Genomic DNA, 21,713 nt, shown 5'->3' with positions numbered 1-21,713 from the left:
AATGGCCTGTTCCAGTGGTGGGTGACATGAAGCCTGATTCTCTGCTATGGGACCTCTATCCTCTGTCTGGGTGCCGGGGCCTAAAAATATCTAACAATGGCCTGTTCCAGTGGTGGGTGACATGAAGCCTGATTCTCTGCTATGACATGAAGCTTGTTTCTCTGCTATGCGACCTCTCTCCTCTGTCTGGGTGCCGGGGCCTAAAAATATCTGACAGTGGCCTGTTCCAGTGGTGGGTGACATGAAGCATGATTCTCTGCTATGACATGAAGCCTGATTCTCTGCTATGGGACCTCTCTCCTCTGTCTGGGTGCCGGGGCCTAAAAATATCTGACAGTGGCCTGTTCCAGTGGTGGGTGACATGAAGCATGATTCTCTGCTATGACATGACGCCTGATTATCTGCTATGGGACCTCTCTCCTCTGTCTGGGTGCCGGGGCCTAAAAATATCTGACAGTGGCCTGTTCCAGTGTTGGGTGACATGAAGCCTGAATCTCTGCTATGGGACCTCTCTCCTCTGTCTGGGTGACGGGGCCTAAAAATATCTGACAATGGCCTGTTCCAGTGGTGGGTGACATGAAGCCTGATTCTCTGCTATGACATGAAGCCTGATTCTCTGCTATGGGACCTCTCTCCTCTGTCTGGGTGCCGGGGCCTAAAAATATCTGACAGTGGCCTGTTCCAGTGTTGGGTGACATGAAGCCTGAATCTCTGCTATGGGACCTCTCTCCTCTGTCTGGGTGACGGGGCCTAAAAATATCTGACAATGGCCTGTTCCTGTCACGGCTGAGGATGGGGGAAATCCTCAGCCGTGTGGAGCCCGGTGATGTTACGGCTGCTTGGCCATGAAGACAGGATTAGGGAGCAGGTCACCTCCTAAAGCATCCCTAACCTGACCCTGGCTCCTAGCTACATGAGCCAACCTTGATGGTAGGAGGGCCCATGCTCCGGAACCTAAAAGTCCCTGCTAGCCCTCAAGATGACCCTCACCTAGGAGCTGAGTAAGACAAGCCCACTCCTCCTAGACACGGAGGAGCAGGAGTCTCAACGGCCAAGCTGCAGGAAAAGGGGAGACATAAACAGCTCTATGGATATGGCAGGTGAACAAAGAGTTCCACCTACCTGCCACAGCCTTGCTGACTGGATCCCTGTGTTAGCAGGGTGCAGATCACAAACGCATCCCCACACAGGGACCCAGATCCATAGCTGCACAAAATCACATATAAAACATCACACGGACATCACACATAACTAGAAATAACTTAAAGCGACATTATGGTTATGACCACAGGGGTGGCTCTTACTGGCAGGTAATAAAGACATGAGGCTGCTCTCAGCTAAGCATGGCTGAAGCAACCTCCAGGCCTGCAAAAGCAGTGAGGCTTTATAGGCCAAGAAGCCACACCCCACAGTCGGACACACCCAGTGCACACACACACTAGGAAGGAGATTAACCCTTCCAACACCAGGGAAGGGAAAACACCACTTAAAGGAGATGTGCACACAATAACATAAAAAGGAAGTGCACACATACACACATAACACAAAACCGCATGCACAACGTAGCGAGCTGCAATGGCACAGCTCAGCCTGCTACGCTGCCACAAACACACTGTTGCCAGCGGCAACCACAGGTGAGGCAAATACCACAGCCCTCACCTGTGATTGAACACCAAAGAAAACCGCTGACAACCGCATGCGGTTCAGGAGTCACGGTCATAGCCATGGCCGTGACAGTTCCAGTGGTGGGTGACATGAAGCCTGATTCTCTGCTATGACATGAAGCCTGATTCTCTGCTATGGGACCTCTCTCCTCTGTCTGGGTGCCGGGGCCTAAAAATATCTGACAGTGGCCTGTTCCAGTGTTGGGTGACATGAAGCCTGAATCTCTGCTATGACATGAAGCCTGATTCTCTGCTATGGGACCTCTCTCCTCTGTCTGGGTGACGGGGCCTAAAAATATCTGACAGTGGCCTGTTCCAGTGTTGGGTGACATGAAGCCTGAATCTCTGCTATGGGACCTCTCTCCTCTGTCTGGGTGTCGGGGCCTAAAAATATCTGACAATGGCCTGTTCCAGTGGTGGGCGACATGAAGCCTGATTCTCTGCTATGACATGAAGCCTGTTTCTCTGCTATGGGACCTCTCTCTTCTGTCTGGGTGCCGGGGCCTAAAAATATCTGACAGTGGCCTGTTCCAGTGGTGGGTGACATGAAGCATGATTCTCTGCTATGACATGAAGCCTGATTCTCTGCTATGGGACCTCTCTCCTCTGTCTGGGTGCCGGGGCCTAAAAATATCTGACAGTGGCCTGTTCCAGTGGTGGGTGACATGAAGCATGATTCTCTGCTATGACATGACGCCTGATTATCTGCTATGGGACCTCTCTCCTCTGTCTGGGTGCCGGGGCCTAAAAATATCTGACAGTGGCCTGTTCCAGTGGTGGGCGACATGAAGCCTGATTCTCTGCTATGACATGAAGCCTGAATCTCTGCTATGAGACCTCTCTCCTCTGTCTGGGTGCCGGTGCCTAAAAATATCTGACAGTGGCCTGTTCCAGTGTTGGGTGACATGAAGCCTGATTCTCTGCTATGACATGAAGCCTGAATCTCTGCTATGGGACCTCTCTCCTCTGTCTGGGTGCCGGGGCCTAAAAATATCTGACAATGGCCTGTTCCAGTGGTGGGTGACATGAAGCCTGATTCTATGCTATGACATGAAGCCTCATTCTCAGCTATGGGACCTCTCTCCTCTGTCTGGGTGCCGGGGCCTAAAAATATCTGACAATGGCCTGTTCCAGTGGTGGGTGACATGAAGCATGATTCTCTGATATGACATGAAGCCTGAATCTCTGCTATGGGACCTCTCTCCTCTGTCTGGGTGCCTAAAAATATCTGACAGTGGCCTGTTCCAGTGGTGGGTGACATGAAGCCTGATTCTCTGCTATGACATGAAGCCTGATTCTCTGCTATGGGACCTCTCTCCTCTGTCTGGGTGCCGGGGCCTAAAAATATCTGACAATGGCCTGTTCCAGTGGTGGGTGACATGAAGCATGATTCTCTGCTATGACATGAAGCCTGATTCTCTGCTATGGGACCTCTCTCCAATTGATATTGGTTAATTATTTTTTTTTTATTCATTTCCCTATCCACATTTGTTTGCAGGGGATTTACCTACATTTTGCTGCCTTTTGCAGCCCTCTAGCCCTTTCCTGGGCTGCTTTACAGCCTTTTTAGTGCCGAAAAGTTCGGGTCCCCATTGACTTCAATGGGGTTCGGGACGAAGTTCGGGTCGAGTTCGGATCCCGAACCCGAACATTTCAGGGAAGTTCGGCCGAACTTCTCGAACCCGAACATCCAGGTGTTCGCTCAACTCTAGTTACAAGCACTTTCCATAATATAATTGAACCATAGATAAACCTGTGAAATCAGTTCAGAGGTATAAAGAAGGTGTACTTGTGTCCAGCAGATAGTATACATTTTAGGCATTTAGTCATAGAGCATGTTAATTCTCTCAGCCAAATTATTATACTTACTCTGATTTTTCTACAATTGTGTTGATTAAAAATCTCCTATGTGTCTAAAGCATCTATGTAGACCTAAGCATTGCTATGGTAACAGACTACAAATAAAGACTGTAGTCTGATCCTACAGCTATACACTCTTTAATCTGTAGTATACATTTTTACCCTTTATAACCAGATGAATGTAAGTTAGCAGTTAGTTACATAGATACTGTATTTAGCAACACTCCAAACATTATTTAATTGAAGCAAAACTGGTACTTTATTCATCCAATTTTTTAAGCTTGAAAATGGCTTGATATGAGCTTAACCACTTCCCATCTGGGCCCTTTGCCCCCTTCCTGACCAGGCCAAATTTTGCAAAACTGACATATCTCACTTTATGTGGTAATAACTTTGGAACGCCTTTATTTATCCAAGTCATTCAGAGATTGTTTTCTCGTGACACATTGTACTTCATGATAGTCATAAATTTGAGTCAAAATATTTCACCTTTATTTATGAAAAAATCCCAAATTTACCCAAAAATTTGAAAAATTCGCAATTTTCTAAATTTCAATTTCTCTGCTTTTAAAACAGAAAGTGATACCTCATAAAATATTTATTATTTAACATTCCCCATATGTCTACTTTATGTTGGCATCCTTTTGGAAATGTCATTTTATTTTTTTAGGACGTTAGAAGGCTTAGAAGTTTAGAAGCAATTCTTCAAATTTTTAAGAAAATTGCCAAAACCCACTTTATAAGGACCAGTTCAGGTCTGAAGTCACTTTGTGGGGCCTACATAGTGGATACCCCCCATAAATGACCCCATTGTAGAAACTACACCCCTCAAGGTATTCAAAACCGATTTTACAAACTTTGTTAACCATTTAGGCGTTCCACAAGAATTAAAGGAAAATGGAGATCAAATTTCACTTTTTTGGCAGATTTTCCATTTTAATCAATTTTTTTCTTTAACACATCGATGGTTAACAGCCAAACAAAACTCAATATTTATTACCCAGATTCTGCGGTTTACAGAAACATCCCACATGTGGTCGTAAACTGCTGTATGGGCACACGGCAGGGCGCAGAAGATAAGGAACTCCACATGGTTTTTAGATGCCATGTCCCATTTGAAGCCCCCTGATGCACCCTTACAGTAGAAACTCCCAAGAAGTGACCCCATTTTGGAAACTAGGGGATAAGGTGCCAGTTTTATTAGTACTATTTTTGGGTACATATGATTTTTTGATCATTCATTATAACACTTTATGGGGCAAGGTGACCAAAAAATTGGTTGTTTTAGCACAGTTTCTATTTATTTATTTTTACAGCGTTCACCTGAGGGGTTCAGTCAAGTGACATTTTTATAGAGCAGATTGTTACGGACGTGGCGATACCTAATATGTATGCTTTTTCTCATTTATTAAAGTTTTACACAATAATAGCATTTTTGAAACAAAAAATGATGTTTTAGTGTCTCCATGTTCTAAGAGCTATAGTTTTTTTATTTTTTGAGAGATTTTCTTATGTAGGGGCTCATTTTTTGAGGGATGAAGTGACGGTTTTATTGGTACCATTTTGTGGGACATACGCGTTTTTGATCACTTGGTGTTGCACCTTTTGTGATGCAAGGTGACAAAAATTGCTTGTTTTGACACAGTTCTTTTTTTTTTTTTTTTTACGGTGTTCACCCGAGGGGTTAGGTCATGTGATATTTTTATAGAGCTGGTTTTTACGGACGCGGCAATACTAAATATGTCTATTTTATTTTATTTTTTCTATTTTTAATATTTTTTTTTATTCCTTACTTGGGATTTTTTTTTTTTTTACATGTGAAACTTTTTTTTATTTAATTTTTTCAACCCTTTATTTTATTTTTATTTTATTTTACACTTTTCGTCCCCCATAAGGTCATACAAGACCTCTGGGGGACATTTACTTCACTTTTTATTTTTTTTTACACTGTTGATTTCTCCTGTAACTGGGGCTGACATAGTAGCCCCAGTTACAGGACAAATGCACCCCTAGAGAGGCTGTACAGCAGCAATCCAGCGCTGTACAGCCTCACAGCAGGGCTGATCGAGGTCTCTGAGAGACCTCACACAGCCCCTGCACACTCCGGTCACGGCGGTCACATGACCGTCGGGCCGGAACAGGAAGCGCACAGCGCTTCCTGCTCTGCAGACACAGCGCTCGGCGAGCTCTGTGTCTGCAGCGATCCGGAAGGCAGGGACACCTGGGCACTGTCCCTGCCTTGTCTTAGGGTTGCCCTGCTGTCACTGACAGCGGGCAACCCGATCAGCAGCTGCACGATTAGCGTGCAGCTGCTATTTCTGACAGGACGTTTTAAAACGTGCTGTCAGAAATAGACGTCCACCCATAGGACGTTTATAGTCTATGGGCGGACGTGAGGCGGTTAAAGGGCTTATGTCACCCCACTAAACTCTTTTTTTTTTTTTGGGGTACTTATAATCCCTATCCTGCGATATAGCTATACATTATTTTATTGATCATTTTTGTTCTGTAGATATGCCAAAAAATTTACTTTTATAATATGCTAATTACCTGTCTACCAGCAAGTAGGGCGTCTACTTGCTGGTAGCAGCCGCAAAAAAACGCCCCCTCCTCTTGTTGATTGACAGGGCCAGCCGCGATCTTCTCCTCCGGCCAGCCCTGTCAGCATTTCAAAAATCGCGCGCCTGTGTTCATTCGGCGCATGCGCTCTGAGATAAGTAGGCTCGCCCCCTCAGCACTCCCTCAGTGCGCCTGCGCAGATGACATCACCGAAAGAGAAGATGTCATCGGCGCAGGCGCACTGAGGTAGTGCTGAGGAGGCGAGCCTCCTTATCTCAGAGCGCCTGCGCCGAATCAACACAGGCGCACGATTTTTGAAATGCTGACAGGGCTGGCCGGAGGAGGAGATCGCGGCTGGCCCTGTCAATCAACAAGAGGAGGGGGCGTTTTTTTGCGGCTGCTACCAGCAAGTAGACGCCCTACTTGCTGGTAGACAGGTAATTAGCATATTATAAAAGTACATTTTTTGGCATATCTACAGAACGAAAATGATTAATAAAATAATGTATAGCTATATCGCAGGATAAGGATTATAAGTACCCAACAAAAAAAAAAATTGTTTAGTGGGGTGACAGAAGTCCTTTAAAGGTTTCACACATACGGATGAATAAAGCACCAGCTTTGCTTCACAGATAATATTTTTGGAGTGTTGCCACCTTCTGTTTTTTGGTGGAATAAAGTAGAATTGGAGTCAGGGTTCCTGAGGCTTGCACCTCTACTCTTTTTTCATATGTATGGTGCTGCTTTCTTAAAAGATAGATAGATAGATAGATAGATAGATAGATAGATAGATAGATAGATAGATAGATAGATAGATAGATAGATATGCAGTACCCCAGATCTGTGGGTATTTGCAAATGGTTTGTTGTTTAATGTAATATTATGTAATGTTATGTTATGTATTATACCCAGCATAGCTGAGTATGGATGGCACAACCAGGGTTAATACTCCTGGTTCAGTTCTTTGCAGCAGGGGTGGGAATCCAAGATTTGCCCCCAGCTCAGTTAGTCTAAGGGAGAGTTAATTTAGGGAGGAAGCTGTGCCTTATGCTCACTCTTCTCAGGCCCAGAAAGCTTCAGAGACTAACAGATCTCTGTGTGAATTACTGCAAGATTAAGAGAAGGAGAGAAAGAGAGAGAGATGAAGGAGAATCTGCATGGCCAAGCATAGGAGTCAGCAAGGTAACTTGCTACTACAGCCATTCAACGTTTGCAGCTGTGAGGGACACTGTCAAGATACCCTTCACACTTGGACATGTCCTGGCCAGATATGCTTTAAAGACCCTGTAGCCTGCAGTGGACATTACATCCATTATTGCCAAGGTACTGTTGCCAGCCATAGATTCTACTGAAAGAGTCTTTAGAAAGATAGTGTACAAAGAGGGCCATAACTCCCATCCTTGCCTTAATCCATACATTGCTTTCTAGGAGAAGATTGCACTGTGTACAGTTAGAACTGTGCTTTGCTATCATTTAATATTTTGCAACTCCTATTTTTCACTTGAGTAAATTGAAATGTTTATTCTTCTACCTCTGGCCTGGTTTTCTGACTCATACACCATATGCCGGCCACTGCACTCTACATGCCCTGGCTTGCACCTATAGAGACAGTTAACATCACAAGCACCCCAGCTACCATCAGACAGGAGCCCCCAAACCAGGGTGTGCCCCAAGGGAAGAAAGGGTTGCTCCTTAATTTCACTGAACAGCCCTAGGCAGCAATCGTGTGAGGAAAGCAACTCTGATTGACTTTTACAGCCAGAGCCACTACTACTCCCATCCTCCACTCCAGCTCCTCTTGGGCTCGCTGCAGATAGATAATAGATATTAGATAGATAGACTCACACTGGACAGAAACGTTGTATTGGGTACAATAAAGGATTCAACATAGAGTGCTGCCTGGATTGCTTTTTTTATAGATAGATAGATAGATAGATAGATAGATAGATAGATAGATAGATAGATAAAAAGAGCAAAAAGGCAGCACTCTCAAATAGAAAAAAGGGAACAAAGTTTATTCACCCATGCAGAATGCAACGTTTTAGCTTGATACTAGAGCTTATCTCAAGCGCTTGAGAAAGGCTCTAGTATAGAGCCGAAATGTTGCATCCTGCATGGGTGATGAGTGCTGCCTTTTTGCTATTTTTGTTTATTTGGGTGATAGTTTTGTCCGATTTGGCTTGACCTCCTTTTGCCTTATTTGTCTGGTGCTGCCATTTTTCTTTTTTAGATAGATAGATATTAGCTAGAGATAGATAGATAGATAGATAGATAGATAGATAGATAGATAGATAGATAGATAGATAGATAGATAGATAGATTAATAGATAGATAGATAATAGATAGATATTAGACAGCCAGAGCAGAGGATTGGAGTGGCAGTGGTCCTCATGACATGTTTAGAGATGAGCAAATTTCTTAAAAAGTTCAATTCGGCTGATTCGCCAAATTTCACCCAAAAACTTTGTAAGTAGCATTTTTTTGTAAGTAGCAGGTGCAATGACAGGGAGCTGCGATAGCGCCTCCCCCGTCATTGTACCCCTCAGATGCCGCGTTCATACATGATCGCGGCATCTGAGTGTAAAATTAACAATAAAAAAAAAAAATTACCGGTAATTCAAACTTACCGTCTCCATTTGCTCGCAACGGGCCGGCCGCCGTCATCTTCCTTGAAGATCTCGGCCGAAATCCTGTGCGGCGTGAAATTTCGCTGCAGTGAAAAGATGGTGCCAGAAGTAAAAGAAGAATAGTCTTTCTTAGGGCCCTTGCACACGACCGTATGCCCTCCGAGACATACGGTCCGTGAGCGGGCCATATGTCCCGGAGCAGCATTGATCGTACGCACGGGAGCGCACAACATCATAGATTACAATGATGCTGTGCACGTCGGGTCACCCACGGGACTATTGTCACGCACTCATATGATCCTATGAGTACAGGACAATAGCACCGCGGGTGACCCGACATGCACAGCATCATTATAATCTATGATGCTGTCTGTGTGCTCCCGTGCGCACGATCTAGGTTTTGGTGGAGAACAATACGAAAAAAATATTTTTCATTACACCTCAGGTCAGACCAGCAGTCAGACCCTCAATTTTAATCAGACCTCAGCTCACAGCCCCTATCAGACCCTCAATGTTACTAAGATCCCAATCAGACCTCAGATAAGAGTCCCATGCCTCTTATCAGCCCCAATGCCTCTCATCAGCCCCCATATGAGCCCTCATGCCTCTCATCAGCCCCCATATGAGCCCCCATGCCTCTCATCAGCCCCCATATGAGCCCCTATGCCTCTTAGCAGCCCCCATATGCCTCTCATCAGCCCCCATTGCCTCATATCAGATATACCTCTTATCAGCCCCAATGCCTCTCATCAGCCCCCATATGAGCCCTCATGCCTCTCATCAGCCCCATATGAGCCCCCATGCCTCTTACAAGCCCCCATATGAGCCCCCATGCCTCTTAGCAGCCCCCATATGAGCCCCCATGTCTCTCATCAGCCCCATATGAGCCCCCATGCCTCTCATCAGCCCCATATGAGTTTGATGCCTCTTAGCAGCCCCCATATGAACCCCATGCCTCTAAGCAGCCCCCATATGAGCCCCCATGCCTCTTAAAAGCCCCCATATGAGCCCCCATGCCTCTTAGCAGCCCCCATGCCACAGAGAACTTAAAATAAAAAATACACTTACCTCTCCTGCTCTGGACGCCGCCGCTCCTCACCCATAGCGTGATCCTCTTCATGCTGCTGCCGGCTGTGCTGTGATCTGACGCGCACAGTGTGAGGTCACAGAGCGCCCTCACACTGTGCGCAGCCACAGCCAAGGACCAGGAAGTGGTGAGTACAGGGCCTTCACCACTTCCTGGTCCTCCGGTACTAATTAGCGCTTCCATAATGGAAGCGCTCATCAGTATTCACCCCATAAGACGCAGGGACATTGGGGGAAAAATGTGTCTTAAGGGGCTAAAAATACGGTACTTGCCAGCAAAATTCTCTCGTTCCTGATTCTCTTGCTAACATAAATAAACTCGCACTTGTGGCTGTAAGTGTCCACTTGTGAAATGCAGGCTTCCAAGTGTGCCAGTCCTGTGGTGATGGGTGTCTAAAAACGTTTCTCCTCACCTGCAGCAGAGTCTGTATAGCTGTAGTGCTGATTGATCTTTCTGCTGACTGTAAATTCTGTAACTTATAGATCTACTGGGTCCCTGTCTCTCTGGACCTGGATCTCTAGTCCCTAAGGCCCTTGGAGCAGGAGCAGATGGACATGCTCCCTTACTCCAGGCTTGCGGAACTAACTCTTTTCTCCTGGTAGAAAGTTGGACCAGCCCACTCCTATCGAGGGGGAGATGGTGGAGTGGTTTTCTCTATTTCCAGTGCCACCTGTATGCCATCTGCTGGTGTAACAATGCATGGTATATCAAAAACATTACAAAGCATTACATTACAAACCCAATCCTTGCAGATACCCCCAAGTCTGTGGTACTGCAGATAGATATTAGATAGTTGGGGAGATGGATAGATAGATAGACAGATAGATATTAGCTAGAGATAGATAGATAGATAGATAGATAGATAGATAGATAGATAGATAGATAGATAGATAGATAGATAGATAGATAGATGGGTGGGATTAAAATTTTTACTACTCAAAGGCGGACACGCGGCATCACCTTACATGTTTACATATACATACAGCAGATATATGCAACACACATACACATAAATACACCATATATACACTACACACACATACCACCAAACTTTTAAAAAGCCTAAGGAGCTAAACTATGGAATGGAAGCAGTCATCTCCAGCTGCCGCCACCAGAGCACCGGATGGGGTTTCAGTTGGTAGCACGGTTCTCCGATCCGGCTGTAATTTTAACAACCAGATCTGGAGAGCCTGAGGGAACTGGCTGAATCCCATACCTGGATAGATAGATAGATAGATAGATAGATAGATAGATAGATAGATAGATAGATAGATAGATAGATAGATGATAGATAGATAGATAGATAGATAGATAGATGATAGATAGATAGATAGATAGATAGATAGATAGATAGATAGATAGATAGATAGATAGATAGATAGATAGATAATAGATGGATATCAGATAGATAACAGATAGATAGATCTGACCTAAACAGTAAGGTTGGGCTCCTAGGACCCCAAGGTACAGTAGTGAAGATCCTCAGACGTGTGCCTTGTGCCCTCCCTATAATCTGGTTCTGTTCCAAAGCAGATGTAACCTGTCAGGAGACTTGTCCGTTCTACTGCATCCACTATTCCTTTAAGTAAAATCTGTATTTTTCACCATAACCTCCTTTACCAACAAAACTGAAAAAAAAAAATCCCTCAACCTACTTCTAAGCACGCCGTGATTGTCAGCAGGCCATAACTAAACGACTGCCCGCTTTGTAATGTAAATCAGAGAGCCGTCTAGACAAAGTGATCCCCACCCAAATTTCTCCATGCCTTCCGCCGTGTGCCGCAGCGCCTGCCGCAAAATGCGGCGTGCCAAAAATCTGACTCTACAGGACTTAGTTGACCTTGTGAAATGCTCCAAACCTATACAAAAGCATCTCAGCGCACAACAACTCCCCGCGTCTCCTCTCTGCGATGGTTGGCACAGATCTTGGAAAGTGGACACTTTTGCCCTGTCGTCTCCCACTCGCCTATTTTAGCTCCTTACGGGTCCGGCGAAGCCATTTACGTGATGCATGCAATAAAAATAACCACAGCGAAGAGAAGAGCGAGTCCCCTCGCATTGTTACAATTTTGGGATGCGGAGTCGGAAGGCTATTATGACTAATTCATCCTCGAGATCAAAGCCCACACACAGGCAGCTCGGCGGCCTGAAGCTATTTTCCTTTAACTCCGCTTCTTGACAGCGGTCCTTCATATCTACAGCTCTGTTCCCTCTTGAAAAAATATTGCTTCCTTCTTATTAAAAGAAATGGAATCGCTATCTATAGCGGGCCGGGAAACATCAGAGCTTGTTGAGTGTTGGCGGCTGACGTGGGTACCTGCGAAGGATGGTCCCGTCTTTAATAAAGTCTACAAAAATAGTGCCTTTCATGTACTTATTTGCCAAGATCACATTTGTTTGCTTGCATAGAGGAAAACAATATTTATTCCCCCCCCCTCCTCCATCATTTGTGTCTGCATCAGGACCACCCAACTAGCAGCATTCAAAGTCAAAGAGTTCAAAGGTTCACCATAGACCCAACCAATTTAATCAAGATTTTCCTTGCCTTTCTTATAACCAGATTGGATGCAAAACAAAATATCCCAAGAGACGAGCTGTCTAGGAGTCTAGGAATTTCAAGAGAACAACCTCACACTCATGTCAGAGGGAGGGGAGTACATTGGGAGACCAGAGCTCAGTAGAGCATCCCCCCCCCCCCCCCCCCTCCCTTACAGGAGCTGGAACAAACAGAACCCAGCACAAATACAGAAGCCACATTACAGCCATATTCAGGGACCTGCACTATGTTCGACCATACTCAGTACCCCTATAATTGCTTTAACTATGATGGAGATGAGTATCCGACCTGCAGCTCCGACGAGGAAAAGAAGTGCACCAGGCCGGCCTATAGGTAAGCAGTTTTATTTATTTATTTTTTTGTTTTTTTCTAATAGTTTTGCAAGTAGTTGTTCCTTTTAGCCGTCGTGTCTTCTAAAAATAAATAATAAATTACAAGAGCCTGAACTAATCTCTTATCTATGGGGATATAATAGTCATAGAAACAATAAGATCTTAGTTTATAGAATATCGAAAATGATATAGTATTATATTATTAACACATTAATATTAAACATTATTTAATAGTGCTTTATGTATAATAAGAAAACATGAATACAAGCAATAAGGATTATAATATTAGAAACAACAAGAGGTGAGTTTATAGTGGCTTATAGAATATCTAAAATAATATATCATCATTATTATTAGTAATTGAATCATAATTTATGTCTAATAAGAAAAACATTAATAAAAGCAAAATAGTAATTGTAACAATAGAAACAATAATGTTCATTTATGGTGGCTTACAGAATACTTAAAATAATATATCTATTTATTATTACTATTATTATTTTATTTAATAATCATAAAAAATAATAATAATTATCATCAAATATTCATTTATTGAAGCTTATAGATTAGCTAAAATGTTAATAATAATAATCATCATCTATGTATGGTAACGAAACATTCATAAAAACGACATTATTTTGTTTTTATAAAATACCTAAAAATAATATATTTTCTGAGATATAATCATAATAATAAAGTAATAATAAAAGTCATATATAGTGGCCTGTAGAACACCTCAAAGAACTTACAGTCTTAATTATTAATAAAACATTAGTATCATCATTAATTAAAAATCCTATTAATCACAATATTTTAGAGTTAAGGTCCTCAGCTTGCGGCACACGTTCCCCAAGGAGTACATGTCGTGTATTTAGGGGGGCTCACACTGTCCCCGTGCTGTACTGTTGATGTCCAGTACAGTGTATGATCATAACTTTCAGAATACTTTGACGTAATTTATTTGGGTTGGCTTCGGGATGATGAGAACCATGGATCCTACCTGTAGAACATAGATCATCTCGGTGTACTATGTGAATGCTACTAATAATAATAACTAGTAATAAACTGAAAAGTAAGTGACTAAAAATAATACTAAAAATACTAATAAAACAAAACTATTAAAATTATAAATATATAATTATTTGAATTTATAGTGACCTATGAAACGTCATATAATTTACAATATAGAAATAAGATTAAAACTACAAATACTATTATTAATAATAATAATAATAATAATAAAGCAATGTTTTCCTATATTTCACATATAATACTGTACAAATGACCTAATCTCACTCCATCTCTAGATCATGTAGATCACGACATTGTTATCTCCCAATCACAATTGTTGATGATTTGTTTTGGTTGCTCATTACATTTTTGACAGGTTCATGGGCTCATGCACACGACCGTATTTTTCGTCCGCGTCCGATCACTTCAACGGGTCCACAAAAGATGCAGAGAGCGCACCGGGTGCTGTCCGCCTCCGTCGGTCCGTTGCGCGGCATACACAAAACTATAGAACATGTGCTATTCTTGTCCGCTTTATGGACAAGGATAGGACCGTTCTATTCTGGCCCGACGTTCCGCAGAATGGACCGCAGAAACGGTTACAGTACTTTTTTGGTGTTAGATGCTGCAGAGCTGAAACTGTCATTTGTCAGTGACTACTGCAATTCTTTATGAGTTTGCTTCAAGTCCTATGCTAGCCAAATGACAAACTTAACTCTGCACCATCTTATATTATGACTTCATCTTCTTATAATATACTGTACGCAGAAGTCTCCTCCGTAAATTGTAGGTACAGGTTTAAACTCTCCATGATGAAAGATCCTAATGCTGGGAGTTGTAGTTCCCAAATATCAGTCCTGAATGACCGTACAGTCTGTGTCATCTATTTCTTTCAGCTACATTGCACTGATTGCCATGGCCATCCAGCAGAGTCCGGACAGCAGAGTCACCCTGTCTGGTATATATGACTTTATCATGAAGAAATTCCCTTACTACAGATCCAACCAAAGGGCTTGGCAAAACTCCATAAGGCACAACCTGTCGCTCAACAGCTGTTTTGTTAAGGTAAGAAGGAGCTGAATTTGTCAGATGTAGCAGAGCTGATTTTCTCATCAGGCACATTCACGCTTCACATTCACGGATCCGGACCCATTCATTTTCTTCGGGGCCGAAATAGATGCGGACAGCCCACATATGATCATATGAGTGCAGGACAGTAGCCCCGCGGGCGGCCCGATGCGCACAGTATCATAGTAACCTATGATGCTGCGCGCTCCCGTGCGCACCATGTATGCCACTCACGGACCGTATGTCTTGGAGGGCATAAGGTCGTGTGCATGAGCCGTAACTGACGAAATAACTGAAGTGTGAACTTGGCTTAAGCGTGCTATGTGTATTTATCCCACAATGCAGCTCTAGAGGTAGAGAGGAGCCGTCCCCGCTCCTGCTGACATGTCTGTTCTAGTAACTACTTGCATTCCCCACGTTGTAACAATTCTGCAGCATCTGGTCTTATAACTCTGTGTTGTGCTGTTCCTCTATTATTCCTACTAGACAGTTATGAATGAATTGCCAAAAGGCTATTACAATTTTGGGCAGGTCGGGTCCATGCACACTGACAGCACTAAATGGATAGTGTCAGACTGTGCAGGGACTTACCCCCAACTGGAAACACCCTGTTGGCAATTTGTTCATGATTATCTAGTGTGAATAATAGAGGGACAGCAGAACATGGAGTCCTAAGAATAGATGCCCAAAGAGACATGTCAGGAGAGGTGACAGTTCCTTTTGATATGACTCATTCGGCTCTGCTACATCTCTATAATGCATTGCATTATACGGAAGGGGAAATACAAAACAGACTTACATTATGTACTTTAGACATGTATTGCCCCATTTTTTAGCAGCAGCAGTAGACATTACACAGTACTGCGCCCCAACAGCGCAATGCACTTTATCTGAAGTTTGTTAAAAGTTGTTTTCATCAGGGCACAGTTCACACTAACCAATTTTTCTCGAGAGCAACAGATTTGTCAGTAACCAGGCTTTGTGTGCCTTTTTTTTATGGGCAAAGTACCCGTGAAATTCACACTTCCAAGCTCATCTCATTACGTGAAACACCTCCTGCCGCTCCTGCCAATTAGTTATTGAAGACGCCGTTAATGTGGGATTTCCGTTAATTAAGACTTTGACGCAAGGTTTCCAACGCTGTCTTTTTGAGCCAAAACCAGGAGTGGACATGCTGCCACTGCGACGCGACAGTTGCCCAAAAATCAAACTTGGATGGAATTTGTGCAACTGTGGCATTGCAGCCGCTGCATGTCGGAGTGTTGCAGTGTGACACCATTGATTATCACTACAAAAACATTTGCGCGACACATGTCACAGTGTAGCCTAGCCCTTCTTCCAGGGTGAGCAAATCTTGTGCAGCACAGGTGGCGGTGATGGTGCAGCTGGACAGGAGGACAGGTGCAGCAGAGTTGTACAGCTGATGCAGAAGAACAGCATGCTGGAGACCAGAATAAGGCCTCTTTCACACGAATGTAAGGGCTCCGTGTTGCGGCACGGGCGCCGATCGTCGGGCAGCCGCATGCGGATCGCAGCCCCATTCACTTGAATGGGGTCCGCGATCCGTCCGTTCCGTAAAAAGATAGAACACGTTCTATCTTTTTGCGGAACGGAACACCACCGTAGTGCTTCCGTGGGGTTCCGTTCCTTGCTTCCGTTCCGCACCGCACTGCATCTCAAGTGAATGGGTCCGCATCCGTGATGCGTAATGCACACAGCTGGTGACTTGTGTATTGAGGAACCTCCGTATGCGGTCCGCAGCGCTGGCACGGAGCCCTTACGTTCGTGTGAAAGATGCAATAGAAAATAAGATATAGCAGTGGCGATAATGTAGCAGAAATGAAGATGTAGCAGAGTTGATGATGTAGCAGAACTGAAAATATAGCAAATCCAATGGTATAGCAGACCTGAGTGTGTAGCAGAGCTGATGGTGTAACGTAACTGAAGCTGTAGCAGAAATACTTGTGTAACACAACATAAGATGTAGCAGAGCTGATAATGCAGCAAAACTTGTTATGTATCAGACTAAATAATGTAACAGACTTGAGATGAAATGGAACTGACGGTGCAGCAAAACTTGACATGTAGCGAAGTTGATAACGTAACGAAACCTGAGATGAAGCAGAGTTGATAATGTAAACAACTTGAGATGAAACAGAGCTGAACCCATCATAGTGTGGAGGGAGAAGGCGCAATACTGTAACACCAGAACTAATCTGAAGAGTCAGACAAAGCCGCCTTCAAATAGTGGACAGACATTATTACTGAGGCAAAAGAGAAGAGACAGAGCCGGGCCTAGGAGGGGAAATAGGCAGCATGTGGCTCTGAATGGGGGGACAGGTGAGTACCAGACTCACTTACTGTTTCTGACAACTGTACCCTATTGGTGAATTCTGAGTTCATAAAGGGAGGTCCTCTGGTCAAGTTCGTCATCTCTTGGCCGGAGTGGAGAGCAATTACAAAGAGCCCCGGCCGTGTATATATGAACAGTGTATCATTTGATAGAAAATTTAATCAAGCCAGCAAAGTAGGCAATATGGAGAATCACAATACATTAGTAAGTGCTTTGTATTTACTTTGTCCTCCCAATAAATGCCATTTGCTGAAGTGAGACAACCCCTTTAAGGCTAAACCTAAGGGTGTTCTCCTGGCGGCTCCTTGGTTTTCACCCTTTAACCCCTATACAGGGATTTTGTCTTTGCTGCAGGGAACACACCAGGCTGCTACCTCTTAGAGTAGTCTCCATGTGGCTGGCTGCTGACCCACGGAGATCAGAGACACAGGTGCGTGGCACCGAGGGATCAAGTAAACTAATAGTCAGAAACAAGCTGAGGTCAGGGCAGTCAGAGCTGGAGGGGACACATGAAACAGCTCAAAGGTCAGGGCAGGTGACAGTGTGGCGAACAGGCACAGGTCAGGTCATACAGCAGACGGTCAGAATCCAGGGATCAGGCAGAAATTGGTACATAGGAAGACAAACAGATTATAGCATTTTTACAGGCTTTGACAAGTTAAAGAGAAATAGCAAGACCTGTGCAGAGGAATGAGAGAAGCAGCAGAGCTTTTATAGCCCAGGTTGGTAGGCAGTTAGAATCAGCCTAGCAGCACCACACAGAGCATGAGGAGGTTAACCCTAGCAGTACTGCAACAGAGGAGAGATACAATGAACAATAGCCCTAATTCACACAGGAAATGGGCACCCGTGCGCACAAGACAGCAACGGCCATGAACCGCCATTGTAACATTGTTAAGGGACCCTTCTAACAAGTAGGGATTGCCCAAAGCAGAGAGGCTCCTTTAACATCAATAGAACTGTAATGTACATGTGCAATACCACAAAAGGGGCATCTGCAATTGTTTATTATGTATTGTTATGTAATGACACATTAGGTGTATCTGCCTTGTGCTTCCGGAATCATACGGTGTGGTTGGCATTAGGAATGGAACGTACCATTCCATTCCTCCCCTCTTCCTGCCAGGAGGGGGAGTTCTGGGGAGAGTTATCTTAGCAAGCCTGGAGTGAGGGAGCAGGTTCATCTCTATGGGCCTTGGGACAGCTCATCTGTGACGACTTCTACTCCAGGGAGACTGCAGAGTCCCAGGCCACCAGATCTGCAAGCTACAGCATACAAAGACAGCATTGTGATCTGCACTACAGATATACAGACTCTGCTGCAGGCAAGGGGCTAACAATTTAAGACACCCATCACAGTTCAGCGCAGGCGAATGCAAATGCCTGCATTACACAAGTGGACACCTATAGTGCCAGTTTATTGCTTTTAGAGATGGGGAATCAGGAGAGAGGGAAGGGCTTCTCTAGGGTGCTATTGTCTGCCATCTTGCCTTTCACTATACCTCATTATCTGGGGATACAGACATTGCACCTTGTACAGACGACAGCTGGATGTACTGTAATTCAACCTCTGCACTCAGTAAAGAAAGGCGTTTGATGTTCTCCTACCATATGTCTGCCTGATTGCATTGAAATTAATCAACAGCAATTCACAATAATTAATGAGTATCCTGTCAACTTTAATGGAAATGCTTTTAAAGTTTTTGGGAATTTAATATCATGTTGTCCTATCCTCAGAATAGGTCATCAATATCTGTGAGGGTTTGACTCCGGGAACCCCATCTGATCAACTGTTTGAAGCAGCTGCTAATTAACATGTAACTGGTTATTACCAGTTGGGGATTTGTCCCTGCACAGGCTGACATTATCCCGTCAGTGCTGACAGTGTCAGCCTGAGCAGGGACACCCCCCCAACTGGAAACACTTAGTTGCAGACCAATGAATAAACATCTAGTTGCAATAACAGAGGAACAGAACAACATAAGATACGAAAAGATGGTGCAGAATTGTTATAACATGGGAAATAACATTTTATACTGATGGCACAATGGGGATCAAATATATATACACTGGGGGCACTGTGGGGGCCATTTGATGTCCAGGGGACATTATATATACTGAGAGTACTGCAGGGGATGGGATTAGTGATGAGCGAAGTATTCAAAAATTTGATTCGCTGCTTCGCCAAATTTTACAATAAAATGAAAGTAAAAAGTAAAAAATTACAGTACTTTTTCACGAAGTGCATTTCTTTGTAAGTAGCGGGTGCAATGACAGGGAACGACGATTGCTCTGCTCCCCATCATTGTACTCCTCAGATGCCACGTTCATACATTTCATACATGATTGCGGCATCTGATATTAATAACAGAGTGTAAAATAAAATGAAAAAAAATACTTACCTGATCCATTTGCTTGCGACGGGCCTGTCGCCGCCATCTTGCTTGAAGGCCTGGAGCGAAATCTCACGCAGCCCGAGATGACGTCATCATGCTAGCCGGCGTAGTGACCTCATATGTCACCTTGCACGGGATTTTGGTCGAAATCTTCAATCTTCAAGCAAGATGGCGGCGGCTTGCCCATCGCAAGAAAATGGTGGGCGGGGCGTTGAGTCCACTTTATTTTGAGCTTTAGTTGTGCTCAGTTTGCAACAGTTTGTGTCACTTCTGTCGGGTTTCTGTTATTTTTGATGAAAGAAAAAGTAAAGCAGGCAAGACTTTTTCTCCCTTTAAAAATAGCAGAAGTCTGGCAGAAGTGACACAAACTTGGCATAACTGTGAACTCCGCATTGACTTGAATGGGTCGGCGACCATGTCCTATGTATTGCGATGCAGAGGCATGGGCACAAAAGGGCTTCTGTGTGTTTCCGTGGGCTTCAGGTCCATGCCTCTGACTACGCAAAAGATAGGACATATCCTATCCTTTGCTGTATCTTGAGGATCGCGGACACATTCAAGTCAATGGGTCTGCAACGCGGTGTGGAGTTCAGATGGCTGGTACCCATGTTTTGCAGTCCCTAACACGGACATGGCGGTTATATGGTCTGTTCTTCTGACAAACCAGAAGAATGAAAAGTCCAAGGGTGAATACAGCCTTAGGGCTTGTGCATACGAACGTAAGTGCTCCGTGCCCATGCTGTGGACCGCAAATTGCGGTCCGCAATGCACGGTTACCAAGCTTGGGGCAGCCGCATGCGGATCGCAGACCCATTCACTTGTTTTATCTTTTTGTGGAATGGAAGCACGGAACGGAACACCACAGAAGGACTCCGTAGTGCTTCCGTGGGGTTCCGTTCTGTGCTTCTGTTCCGTTCCGCACCGCATCTCCAGATTTGCGGACCTATTCAAGTGATGCGGAATGCACACGGCTGGTGACCCGTGAACTGCGGAACCGCCATATGCGGCCCGCAGCACGGGCACGGAGCCCTTACATTCGTGTGAACGAGGTCTTATACTGTGGTTGTATCTCACAGGGGTAACATTTCTAGATTACATCAAACTGTTGGGTTTTGGAAGTTTATTTACTTTTGTAGATTTGGACTCATATGGTTTATTCATATGCCGAATTCTGACAGCATCTTCTCTGTGCCCACAGGTTCCACGAACAGAAGGGAATGACAAAGGGAAGGGAAACTATTGGTCTTTTGCTTCGGGGTGCGAGTCGATGCTTGACCTTTTTGAAAACGGGAATTATAAAAGAAGAAGAAGAAGACGAAATATGAAAAAATCTCAGAAAGACAGAAGACAAAGCCTGACTAAAAACCATCATTCTGGAGAATTTACCTTGGTGGGATCTTCCGAAGAAACAGCGCCCAGCCAAGAAAACAGAACTGAACCAAGAACCAGACCGGTGGACTCTCACATCATGTTCTCCAGCAACATCTCCACCAGACAGAGTCAACCGAGCTCAGGCCTTGGAAAAACAGAAGAGATCAAATTTAGTATTGATTATATTTTATCATCTCCAGGCCCTTTACCGATTCTGAGACCCCAACATAATATTCTTGAAAACAAATTCCATATTTTGGACTCTCATTCGAGGAACCTTCACCTCTGGAATCTATGACGTTTAACACGTGAAATCTTCATCTTTGCGTTTTGTCTTTAGTGATTTCAAGTCATATTTGGCACTGAACACTTTAATAACGCCATCTAGTTTATTGGGTCAGTTAGATGTAAATTTTGGATTGAAGTATAAAATAGTATAAAAAAGGAATAAAAAGGGCTATGAATAATTAAAGACATATATTCTCATATTCTCATCCCAGACATTGATGGCATATTGAAAATATATGCCAGAATAGATAGGTGCGGGTCCCACCTCTAGGAGCTGCTCCTATCTCCAGAATCGGTCCCTCAAAGTGAAAGAGAGTTTCCCATGCAAGCGCAGCCACCCTTTATTGACCACTATGGAAGGTCCAAAAATATTTCCAGCAGTCCCACAGCGGTAAATGGAGAGGTAGTCGTGCATGCGCAGTGATCTCTACATCCGCCTCTATGGGACCTTCTAAAATAGCCAAACTCACTTGTTTAGCTATTTTTGGAAGTCCCATAGCAGTAAATGTAGAAAACATTGCGCATGCACGGCCACCTCTC

At 44.1% G+C, this 21,713-nt stretch overlaps 1 protein-coding gene across 1 annotated transcript; it reads left to right on the top strand.

Moving 5' to 3' along the window:
• The first annotated feature begins 12,580 nt into the window (after positions 1–12,580).
• On the top strand, positions 12,581–21,183 carry FOXL3 (forkhead box L3). Its single transcript, XM_040441428.1, has 3 exons — positions 12,581–12,687; positions 14,594–14,762; positions 20,713–21,183. Exons 1-3 carry the CDS (start codon positions 12,581–12,583, stop codon positions 21,181–21,183), a joined length of 747 nt encoding a protein of 248 aa, XP_040297362.1.
• The last annotated feature ends 530 nt before the right edge of the window (positions 21,184–21,713 follow it).

Source organism: Bufo bufo, chromosome 7 (assembly GCF_905171765.1).
Source record: "Bufo bufo chromosome 7, aBufBuf1.1, whole genome shotgun sequence".
Taxonomy (NCBI): Eukaryota; Metazoa; Chordata; class Amphibia; order Anura; family Bufonidae; genus Bufo; species Bufo bufo.
Note: the sequence above shows the minus strand (reverse complement) of the source record. Positions and strands in the feature narration are given on the sequence as shown.

Excerpts from the sequence above, each read along its gene's own strand:
- FOXL3 (XM_040441428.1), top strand. The coding sequence starts at position 12,581 with ATGTTCGACCATACTCAGTACCCCTATAATTGCTTTAACTATGATGGA. Across the intron at positions 12,688-14,593 it reads TGCACCAGGCCGGCCTATAG|CTACATTGCACTGATTGCCA; the intron begins GTAAGCAGTTTT and ends TATTTCTTTCAG. Across the intron at positions 14,763-20,712 it reads TCAACAGCTGTTTTGTTAAG|GTTCCACGAACAGAAGGGAA; the intron begins GTAAGAAGGAGC and ends CTGTGCCCACAG.